Source organism: Mastigoproctus giganteus, chromosome 2, assembly GCF_048544385.1.
Source record: "Mastigoproctus giganteus isolate SK-2022 chromosome 2, ASM4854438v1, whole genome shotgun sequence".
Classification (NCBI taxonomy): Eukaryota; Metazoa; Arthropoda; class Arachnida; order Uropygi; family Thelyphonidae; genus Mastigoproctus; species Mastigoproctus giganteus.
The window spans coordinates 258,206,485-258,219,251 of NC_143576.1; the positions used below are offsets into that span (position 1 = coordinate 258,206,485).

Below are 12,767 nucleotides of genomic sequence, written 5' to 3' on the forward strand. Positions count from 1 at the left end.
TGAACTTTAAGTTTGTTTAAATCTTAAGTTTCCTGGAATGTACTGTCTAGTTTGTCCTTGCCTTAGCATTCAACACAAATTATTTATTTTTAATCAAAGAAAGCAATTTTAAATTTATAAATAAGCCATTTTTGTTAAGTAGGCATTTCTATAATAATATTAAAAAAAAAAAAAAAAAACTTTCTAGTGAAATAGCCATATTGAAATAAATGTAGTACTATTGGCATTATTTTTGAGAAATTGAAATAGTTATCATTGAGCAAATTTTACTATTGAGGACGTTAAAAAAATTGTTGAACATAGATTAGTTCTATGTTTGGGTGGTTAATCAAGTAATTAAAAATTAACTATATCCTTTAATTGAAAACATTTCTGATTAGCAGATTTCTAATATTAATATAAATTTATATTAATTTTTAATATATATTAAAGTTTTATCATTAATTTTAATAGTTGATAGCTGAACTGGAAGATGAAAAGCATAAGCATGCTCAAGACACTGCACAAGGAGATGATGTAACTTACTTGCTTGAGAAAGAGCGAGAGCGATTGAGACAAGAAGTGGAATTTGAAAGGCAACAAAATAGAAGATTAGAGAAGGATATAACATGCCTTACTGATTCAGTGGAACAGGAAAGACTTAGACAAAAACAAATAGTACTACTTTTATTGGCAGAGCGAAAAAGGTTGATCTTAAGATTTTTGGAGGAAAGGCAAACAAATGAGAAATTGGCTCAGGTAGGTTATATTTATAATTTTTAAGTCATATATATTTTTAAAAGTAGGAATGAAGTACATTTTACTTTATTCCTGCTTTTAAAATAATGTGCATCATAATTATATCATATCATAATGTGCATCATAATTAGTGATGTGTGCGACGATAGCTTTCCCAGATTCAGATGTTTCACATGCTAGTATAGAATCTGTATGGTGCGAGATAGTTGGAAACAAAGGTATAATGCAAGTAGGAGTAATCTACAGACGAGGTGATTGTGAAGATTATGACGAAAGCCTCTACATGCAAATGGAATGGGCAAGTAAACGTCAATGTCTTATTATGGGTAATTCAAATTTTCCTCTAATTGATCGGAGTAAATGGGAAGGAAACTCGACATGGGGAACAAAACTTTTAAATCAACTAGATGACTGTTATTTGTATCAATGTGTCAGGGAAAGAATATCCTAGACCTCATCATCACGCATGAATCAGATGACATAACAGGGCTGACAGTAGAGGAACCAGTAGCAGGAAGTGATCACAGAGTTCTACGGTGGATGATGATGAGAGAGGTAGCAACAGTAAAAGGCAAAGGAATGTGTTTTAATTTCAGAAAAGGAAATTATGATGCCTTAAGGTACTACATGGCCTCTATTTACTGGGTTGATATCGCACAGAGAATGAATACATTTGAACTGTGGTATGTTTTTAAAACATTAATCACAGATATCTTGAATGCGTATTTACCGTTAAAAAAATACTCCACGAGCAGGGTTCCAAGTTGGATGAATAGTGAAGTTGCCACATTACTTGAGCAGAAAAAGATGGCATGGAAAGGTTACAGAGCAACAAAAAGTGCTGAAGCCTATAACAGCTACAAGATGATCTGTAATAGAGCCACAGAAAAGGTTCGACAGGCAAAGGCAGTTAATGAGAAATCACTAGCCAACAGAGCAAAGAAGGGGGATAAGGAATTCTTCACATATATAAATGCCAAGAAGAACAGGACAAACCAGATCGGACCGTTACGTAAGGGAAAGGGGATAGTATTAAATATACCAGCTGCTGTTGCAGATGAACTCAACAGTTATTTTGCATCAATATTTATAAATGAAAAACCTTTTGTGGCAATGGGAAATTGTGGGAGCAAAGTTGAAAAATATGTAATTAATGATATTGAAATTTCGCAAGATTATTTAATGAAAAAACTTTTGAGCCTACAGGCCAGTAAGGCTCCTGGAGTTGATGGAATATACCCTATAATCTTAAGGGAGGCGGCAAGTGAGTGCATTGAACCATTGAGACTAATTATGCGAGCATCACTAGACTCTGGGGAGATTCCCTTGGATTGGAAAAGTGCCAATGTATCTCCCATACATAAGGGTGGCTCTAAGAGTGAAGTGGGAAATTATCGACCTGTCAGTCTGACTTCAGTGGTAGGGAAAATCATGGAGGTAATGATCAGGATCATTTGGATTGAATTGAAATTCTCAAGGATACTCAGCATGGTTTTTTAAAGGGAAAATCATGTTTAACAAATCTGGTTCGCTATTTTGAAAGGGTCACTCACGAGCTAGATTTAGGGAATAGTTTCGACATTGTTTATTTACATTTCGGTAAAGCTTTTGACTCAGTCCCACATGAGCGGTTGCTTTATAAGCTGGAACAGGTTGGAATCACTGGGAAAATCCTTAGATGGATAGCAGGATGGCTTCAGGGCAGGAGGCAGAGGGTTGTGATAAACAGCTATTCCTCAGATTGGGTTGATGTAAGAAGTGGGGTTCCCCAAGGTTCAGTATTAGGACCACTGTTGTTTTTAATTTTCATAAACGACATCGATGAAGGGATAGAGGGCGTGATGTCTAAATTTGCAGATGATGTTAAAATTGGTAGAGTAAGTTAATGATCACTGTCAAGCTGAGCTTCTTCAGAGAGACCTAGATAGACTTCAGGAATAGTCAGAAAAATGGCAGCTATGCTTTAATCCAATAAAGTGTAAGGTATTACACCTGGGAAACAGTAATCCCAAAATAACTTATTCACTTGGTGGAGTTCAACTAAACCCAGTACTGGAGGAAAGGGACTTGGGTGTTACGATACGGCCAGATATGAAATTCTCTGAGCATTGTAAACAGGTTGCAAGGAAGGCCCATGGTGTCCTATCGATGATCTATCGAACTTTTGCAAGTAGAAATAGGGATGTGATAATCCCATTATATAAGGTCACACTTGGAATACTTTTGTTAGACCACACTTGGAATACTGTGTTCAAGTATGGAGACCGCACCTAAAGAAAGACATCGAGCTTCTTGAAAGGGTGCAAAGACGGGTAACTCGCCTCGTGAGATCGGCAAAAGGGCGTCCTTATGAAGAAAGACTTCGAATATGTGGGTTGCAGAGTTTGGAAACTAGACACCTTAGAGGAGATTTGATTGAGGCGTTTAAGGCTCTGAGAGGCATCAATAAAATGAATGAGGACGAAATTTTCAAGATTATAAATGATGCTAGAACTAGGGGACATAAATTCAAGTTACAGGGGGAAATGTTTAAATTGGACTGCAGGAAGTTTTATTTTAGCCAGCGAGTTATAAATTACTGGAATAAGATGCCTACATGGGTGGTAGAGGCTGACAGTTTGGGGAAATTCAAAGGTCATCTGGATAGTACCTTCGGGTCAGGGAAGTGCATAGGATGAAAGTTTTTTAATTTCGTTTTCTTTTATTAATTATTATTATTTATTTTTATTTATTTTTTTTTATCATTGTTTTATTCAGGGTTTTTTTTTTTTTTTGGCTGGTGCAGCATAAGCCATAGGCTTTCTTGCGCCATGCAGCCATTACTAATACTAATAATTATATCATATCATAATGTGCATCATAATTATATCATAATCATAAAGTTGTTTTTAAAATAATGTGCATAACAATATGCAATCTTTCCTCCTTATTTTCTAAAATATTCAGCTATTCAAAATTTTATTTTTTAATTATTTAAAGAAATGAAATCAATAAGTTTCAAAAAAAAAAAAAAAAAATCCAGGAAATATGAGCATGTAATAGCAGGAAAGTGAAGGTCCCCTTAAGTGGCAGTGTAGGGATTATCTCCTAACTATAAAATGAAGTGGGAACTTTCATGTTGTAGGGATTATCTCCTAACTATAAAATGAAGTGGGAACTTTCATGTCGAAAAGTATTGGAGCTTTTCTCAGCTACAGAGCATACTGTATATCAAGGTATACAGAGTCTGGTAGGCTTAAAAAAAGGATGCTGTGTCCTCTGTGATATAATCATGATATATTCAAAACAGGATCTTCATGCAGAAGACTACTGGACATGTATAATCTTCCTCAAAAAAGATACATATAAAATTGATTGCCCTAATTAAAATTTCCCCTAAAAATTGATTGTCAAAATTTTATTTATGGCACTCAATTTGTAGGGGGGACAGACAGATAAAAATACAAACATGCGGATCAAAATACAGATCAGATAATACAGCACATTGGAACTGTAGATGTATGTATGGTAGTACTGAGACCTATATAACCTCATTAATCATGTTTTATGTAATCTAATATAATAATGGGAATTTGCAAGAAACTAATTCAACTCCTTCACACAATTAAAAATTTAGACTACAGTGGATTCTGGTTAATCGGGGCAGCCGTTTATTTGGAACACATCATAATGCACAGAACCTAATCGAGAAAATAGCCAGGGTTTTCTTTGCTTAATTTTTTTTATGAAAACCTCAAACACGAAAGGTATCAAAACCTATAATACTTAGTACCGTGCATGGGTTAAGGAGAAGTATGGGGGTAGAGGGATGCCGGAAACTTTTCTCTAGAGACTAAACATGGGTTTCACCACTTCAAGCCTCCGATAAGCAAAGTGGTGGTATTTCACCGGTTGATGAAAGTCATCTACCACCTTAAATGGAACAACATGCCGTTTAATTGGGGCAGGTGACTGCAGAACCTGGTTGCTAATTAAACCGACAATGGCTATAAACTGTAGAGCGGCACGCACTTCAATCCACAATGGCTAGTGGCATTTCAACAATATGATGGTGACATGGACAATTCAGAGGGTCGCTTGTTTCGACATCCTTTGTGCTTTCTTTCCCCTGCCCCTTCCTTACGTGGCAGTGTAGGGATTTTATCATCAAAGTTTCTTGCAACAACCGACTAACTGGTTAAAATAAATTTTATTAAAATAAAAATGATATATATACATAAGATAAAACAGAAATAAAATAAGATAAAAGCGTTAAAATACATAGATGTTAGCTTTCGAAGCGGAGTGCCTCTTCATCAGCTAGTGTGTGAATGGTATACTTCAGTATATATTAATGGTATGATCATGTATCACGAGTCTGGTGTTAGTAAAGCAGAATTACGTACACGTGATGATCGCCAGTGCTTATCGCACTGCAATACAGTATATTCTATAATAGGGTGTAAGTGTATTCCCCTCGTCCGATTCATAGTACTATTATTGGTGGCTACGTGTAGTGCTTCAAGCCATGAGCGCTGGCGGTAATCATGTGAACAGTTGACGATTTCAATATCCCGTTGGGGATCAAGATTGTGCTGCTCAACCCAATAATGTTCGGCGACTGCAGAACATTCAAAATTAGTGGTTCGCAGAGCCAACTCATGCTCAGAAACCCAATCTTTTAACCCGATCAGAAACCCTGCACTTGGACGCACTCTAGTTCGACTGGTGACAGGCAGTTGGAGATTTCTAAAATTAGGGCGGAGCTTTCAAATTGCACCTATCCACTTCATGTTCTAGATAGATGTGTGCTTCAGGCTCATGAATTTGTTACGAAATCTAACCCGCCTGCCCGTCAATCAATTTATCCCTACCACCCACATCCCCTATTATCCAGGCATATTGGAACATGTTGTTAGGATTTTGTGTCACCATCATATATGATGTGTGCAGTTTCCAGGGAGGAAATTACAATCTGTTATTTCTAAGGTGAAAACACCAGTTCTTCCTTTTCTACGGAGTGGTTCCATGTACCGTTTTGTGTGTCTGGATTGTGAGGAGTGTTATGTAGGTGAGTCTGGTAGAAGATTAAGATTATCTCCACCAAACGACAATGACTGATATTGGGCAGATGGCCTTTTATTTGGTCCAGTAAGCTAATTTTTTCAGCTAGTGACAAATCTTTACATGGCATAATATTATTAAAGGTCCGAAATGTTGTAAAATTAAAATAAAAATTATCAAAAATCTCTATACTTTCTGATTTGGCATTGGTTCAATATTAATGATAACACAAATGCACACAACTGATGCTAATTAGAGACTGTACACTCTGAGAAGGCAAAGTGAGTGAGTAGATGAGTCATTCACATGGAACAACTGGATGGCTGGGGTCAGTGGTGTGCTGGTAAATTTTTAACAACCGGCTCTCCTTTTTTTAACAACCTCCACCCTTTTTGGAAACTATGCGGTGGTTTCTCCCTTTGTGAGAATTACAACGTATAAATGAATTCCATTACAGTACTGTATCGATAAACATCCACTTAAATTTGCATAGTCCGCTTCTTCTCGACAAGTCTAAAACCATGAAATCTTCAACAGAAGTCATGGGAATGTCATTACCTTAAGAATGAAGCAGCCCAGGCAAAATTAAGCGGATGTTTTGCTAGCGGAGATAATCCCTGCACTAGAAAACAGGCCTTGTGCATCGGGTTGCATTATATCATCAGAGTTTCTTGTGACGACCGACTAACTGGTTAAAATAAATTTTACTAAAATAAAAATGATATATACATAAGATAAAACAGAAATAAAATAAGATAAAAGAGTTAAAATACAAGATAAGAGAGTTAAAATATATATAATAAAAGCGTTAAAATACATAGATAGTAGCTTTCGAAACGGAGTGCCTCTTCATCACTGGACTACCAAAATCTATAATTGCATGCTTGATACACCAGCAAGATAAACTGTGAGAAGAACGGACACGAGATGAAAAACAGGGAGCATCCCAAAAACGTAAATGTCCAGGTAAGGATCCTGATGATGAGGACACCCTAAATCAATGGTTCTCCATTGTAACTGGATGAAGAGTGCCTGTCAGTGGTTCAATATTGAAAAAGAAGTTAGGAGAGCTAGCTAAGAAGCTGGGTCATGATGATTTTAAAGCAACAGATGGTTGGTTGTCTTGATGGAAATGTAAGCATGAGATTAAATTCAAGAAAGCACAGGGTGAATTGGATATCTACAGTGCTGATGAAACAGGCCTGTTTTATTGTGCCATGTCAAATGGTTCTCTGTGTTACAGTCATGTAACACTGTTTAGCTCAAAGAAAGCAATGGATCATATAACTGTTATGTTGTTCAAGCATGTCAGGAACTGATAAAAAGAAGCTGTTGGTTATTGGTAGAAGTGCTAAGCCTCGATGCTTTAAGGGACTAAGAATGGACAGTTTACTGGTCGAGTACAATGCTAATAAGAATGCATGGATGACTTCTGAAATTTTTAAGGAATGGTTAACGAGTGGGATGTGGAATTGCAGCAGAAATCAAGAAAAGTTCTGATTCTTGACAATTGTGTGGCACACCCCAGGTGTTCAGAATGTTTTAAAACCATCCAGCTGGAATTTCTGCCTGCCAACACAACATCTTTCGTGCAGGCGGTGAATATGGGAATCATAAAGAAATTGTAGATGTACCATGGAAAGTTAGTAAACCAAATTCTAGAAGCAATTGAAGAAAATCTATGGACATCATTTTCCACAGCCAAGGAAGTGAGTGCACAAGCAGTAAGACAATTCAGAACTGTTTTTCTCACTGTGGTTTTAAACTTCAGGCTTGGAGATGCCAGAAACAGCCAAAAGTGAATGTGAAGCCGTTTCAGAACTGCAAAAAGTTTAGGAACTATGAAAAATTTAAAGGTATTGACAATAGTATTGAATGTTACAACAAAAATGAAGATTGTGAGGATGCAATCGTTGAAAGCATTCTATCAAAATACCAAGACAAGGAATCAGAAGGCAAGGAAAGTGATGAGGGTAACACATCTGAATTTGAATGAGTGACTACACAGGATGCCAGGAAATTCGTTAAAGGGTTATGACAATACTTCATGCAGGAAGACAATGAAGACAGTCCATTATCTGCATTAGATGTCTCTGCTGATTTTGTTCACTCGCAGTCGATCAAAAGAACACAGCAGGGTACACTGGATAAATTCCTCCATCAGTGACAATTAGGAACTAAAAGTTGAAGTGCAAGTATGCATATGTTTGTTTTTTAAATTAAAATTTTAAATATCAAATATTTTTTTCTAATTTGTTGTGTATTTTGCTTTAATAGGATTAGATAGAAGGGCTTTAAGGACAACATATATATCCTCGGACAGGTCATTAATGATGTTGATATTGATAATGAGGGAAAATGGAAAGTTCTGCCTTAAGAATATTTAAATATTAAATATTTGCCTCTAATTTATTCTGAAATTTATTTGAATAAATAATTTGTTGCTCAGTGAAATGGTAGTTTGCCTTTTTTATATCTTTATAACTATTTATGTGAAACTTCGCATAATTGGGGCAGCCACTTAATTCGGCCAAAGTGCACTAGTCCCGATGTGTCCCAATTAACCAGAATCCACTGTATATGGAAAAAATAAAAGTACTGCAAGCGCATTGCATTTCAAAATGTAACAAGTTTAGTAAACTCTAAAATACTTTCTCAGTACATTTGTCTTCAGACACACTTAGAAGCTGTCATGCATGCAACATCAGGAGTAATGCTAACTGTAATCACATTACATTCTTCCACCTAATAAAACCTAAAAGAATCAGATCTTGTAACAAGTGCCAATGCTCATTAGTCTCACTGGTGACTTTAGTGGATATCATTGCTGTGGGGATGTTCCCATCTGGATCAAAGAAGACACCTGATAGAAATGTTATTAGATCAGCAGCACCTAACCTACTAAAGACTTGTTATCATACTTATACTCACACAGTTTAAAATATACTGTGTAAGTATATGAGCAAATGGTGATGTGGATCTCTTCTCATGAAATGAGAAGAGATCCACGTCACCAATGCTTCTCACTTAAGCATTTAATCTGTCTGTCTGTTCTTCCATACTGTTTACAAGTTTAGAGAGAGAGTGAACAGTTAGATTGTCTGCACTCTCCTGTTATAATATGTTGGATTCAAACCTTGTGCCAAAACTATAGGGTAATGTGGAAATTCTCCAAAGCAGATTTGGCATAACACTTGACATGTTTATTTTGATAACCAACCTGTCATACTGCAATTTGTAGACGATGCTGGTACATCACTAGACAAATTCCAGCTGCAGCTGCTACCTCAGTCCTTAACACGGTTGGATTTTGTAAATGGGCTGTGAGGATTATAAAAAAGTGGCAGTAAGGTACACTGACTATTTTTCCCCTAGGTTACACATAGCAATAGAAACAAGGCTTTTATTTTATTTCATAGATTTTACTTGGTACACTAAGGAGTGATATTCCTTAGTAATTTCCATATTCAGCTTTATTTCCCTTTTTTTATATATTGGTATAACTAATCCCTGCACTTGACCATTCAACTTCTGTAGTATATTTATTGTACTTGCTACACAAGAGTAGAAACATTTACTGTTGTAATTCTATCCTCTAATGAAAATGCAATTAGTACTAAAGAATTATAATGGTGGTATCAGATGTTTAAAAATCCTACATAGGAGGAATGGATTTTTAATGTCCTGTTATATAATAAATAAATTTTCTGGTTATACTCTGGTACAGTTATATAAGTCAGAGGAGCATTCAAGATAGAGAAAATACAAGATAATGACCATATTTAGCAGTCATGTGGACTAGAACTACAGTCTGCTCGTACAAGTACTACTGCATTTGACCTCTTGGTTCCTGTTATAGACCAAGAAATTCATAAAAAGCAAGGGAAAAAAATAATAGGTATGTCTATTAGACATGCAGAATGGAACATAAACATTTCAGTATCTTTTCAAAACCAAACCTATATTGTTTTCATGTGTGACCACTCCTAGAACAGCATGTGATACTTTTATTTATGATGTAGGTTGGTTGGATTGGATATTTTACTGATGCATCAGCTTCTATGGCTATAATGCGCCCATGATGTAGAGGAAGACCAGTAAGACTAGTTATTGATATATAGAGAGAGAGAGAGAGAGAGAGAGAGAGACTATGCAGAAATTCTTTTTTAGCCAAAGGGTATTGGCTGTTGGAATAAATTATAAATTATCACCTAATTTTGTAGTACTGGAGAATTTAACATTTGGATAGATAACAAGGAACAAGTTGGAACAAGGTGTTGTTTTAAGGGCATTACTGAATAATGCTGGCTTCCTTGATTTGAGTTTCCTTTGTTAATATTAGTACATTGATCAACACTAGGAACATGGCTCACATCCACTTTCATATGTACAGGTTTGGTTTTGAAAAGATGGCTGGTAGAGATTATATCCAAAAATTGTACAAAGGGCATTACTGAATAATGCTGGCTTCCTTGATTTGAGTTTCCTTTGTTAATATTAGTACATTGATCAACACTAGGAACATGGCTAACATCCACTTTCATATGTACAAGTTTGGTTTTGAAAAGATGGCTGGTAGAGATTATATCCAAAAATTGTACAAAGCTCATCTACTTTTGAAGATGAACTACTCACTGCAATTGAAGACATCAGCCATAGCCACATGGTAACCATAGCAGGGATCAAGAGTCTTAGATTCATCTTAGTAATGATGAATTGTATCTTCATTTTGTTTTCAAGAAAACATGGTCTGAGCACATGCCAATGTGGGTTTTAACTGGCATTGAAGACTTTATTGGATAGCATGACTATGGCTTTTCACAAATTAGTACCATGAAATAAGGCTGCAACCACTTGTTTGAGTGCTCTAGACAAATTTTTTATAATAAAAAGGAGGGGGGGGGAAAAGCAACTAATCATCTACCTTTCTACTTTTTTCTCAATGTCAGAGTTGTTCCACTATCCTTGGTTTAGTCTAAACACATTGGTGTACTTCTGAAATGAACATAAACCAATTTTATTTCAAGAAAAAACAAACACAATGGTTGTATGTGGTGGTCTCTTTTATTGGTGCATTTAGCTCTGTTAAATGTCTATGTGTATAAAAGAAGTTGTGTTCTGTCTCCTCTTGCAAATAATGACAAAAAATAACATTCAAAAGAATTATTTTTCAAAAAATTCTTGGGTGGAAAGCAGCAATTTCATGATATAGAAGCTAAGGGATAAAACAAATGGGCAGTAATTAATTTTTTATCATGAAATAAAAAAAAAAAAGAGGAAATATGGCTGTTTGCTATTATTTCCACAAATGAAAGGTAACAATGTAACTAAAAACGACAGTGGCAAATTCAAATGATTGTAATCTTATAACAAAACAGCCGATACATACCACACAAACAATTTATTTAGTTTTACATTATTTATATGTGAGATTATAGGAAGCATAGTGTTGAAGAGAGCCAACATTTGCTTTAAATGTTATTCATGAACTCAATGTGGCCTCCCTCTGCCACAATACAACTGTAACCTCTAATAAATAAGAACAAGGTCTTTAGAAGTGCTGTTGGTGAAGGCATCTCGAGTGATGGTGGCCCCGTCAGTCTACATGACGTTGCTGAGGAAACTGGGATTTTCTTCTGCCTTGGTTAACAGAAAATTACAGAACTTCAAGCATTTTGTAACATCACCTTCATGCAAGTCTTGTTGTAAAAACAACAATAAGGATCTGTATCTGACAGGGATACAGATCTGTGTGTTCTTAATCCCACATGCAGAAAAGCTTTCTGGACATTGCTAGTTGGATGTGACAGGAAGAAAACCATAACTTTTTCACGAACAGGTTTCAAATTTCTACTTAACAAGTACAAAGCAATGTTGAAAAAAAAAAAAAATTGAGGTGTATAAGTCCTTGAATGGTTTGAGCAAGCTCAGTGCTGATGGGATTCTTCCTCTTGCTCAGATTATGCATCTGAGGGGCCATAAATTCAAATTGAGGAAAGACAGTTGCAGAATACATGTGCCAAAAATTACCTTTATCCAGCGAATTGTGTAGTTTCCACAATTCATGAGACATTGAAATCAACAACATTTAAATCAGGCATTAGCTCTTTATTTTTTACTGTGGTTTACACTTGCTTTCGAAATTATTGTTAAATTAAATTATACCATTCTTTCCTATCAACAGTATAGAATGTCTGTCGTTAATTATTTGTGTGGCGTGTATCTGCTATTTTGTTATAAAATTAAAATTATTTGAATCTGCCATTGTTAGTTTTCATTTGTGGAAATAATAGCAGCAGCCATATACCATTGTTGAATGTTACTGATAACTGATCTTTGATCACAAACAACCAAAACTGCAGTAAAGGTAATCACTGAAATATCCATTCCCATTTCATTTATTTCTTGATAACAAATGTATTGCTGTGCATTTGCTTTTTTTTCTTAAGCTTCTGTTTCATGAAATTGCTGTCTCCACCCCAGAATTATTTTTAAAAATAATTATTTTATTGTTATTTGTTTCTTTTGTTGTTATTTGCATTAGGAGACATGACACATAACTGCCCTCGTAGGCAGCTGTTCAGCAGAGATAAACATGCCTATTGAAAAGCAATCATCTGACACAACCATTGTGTTTATTTGATTTTTCTTCAAATGAAATCAGTTTATATTCATTTCAGAAGTGCATTGATGATGTTTTCAAAATATACTGAGGATGTGGAACAACTTTCCCAAACCATGATTTAGTTAAAATCAGTGATTTAGGAAAGTTGTTCCCAAAAATTTAGCAATTGTAAAATCTAAACAATAATATTTAGTCCAATAAAATTCAAAAATTTCAGACAAATATAATGAATGCTCCACCTAAAAATACATGAAATAGATACCAGTGCATTTTAATTGAAACACCCTATATATATATATATATATATATATAATTAACTGTGCTTTTATTAAATACATAGATAGTAATTTTTTCGCATTTG

General features: G+C 35.3%; 1 protein-coding gene across 5 annotated transcripts in view; it reads left to right on the plus strand.

The window, feature by feature from the left end:
* LOC150090413 (uncharacterized) overlaps positions 1-12,767 on the plus strand; it is a 137,910-nt gene that overhangs the window by 85,760 nt on the left and 39,383 nt on the right. For all 5 annotated transcript variants that reach the window (XR_016548097.1, XM_090389874.1, XM_090389878.1 and 2 more), the window contains exon 5: positions 454-738. Coding sequence is in view for 4 of the 5 variants with exons in the window: in XM_090389874.1 (XP_090246000.1) it covers positions 454-738 (285 nt within the window). In the remaining variant the exon portion in view is untranslated. The remainder of the gene's footprint in view (positions 1-453; positions 739-12,767) is intronic.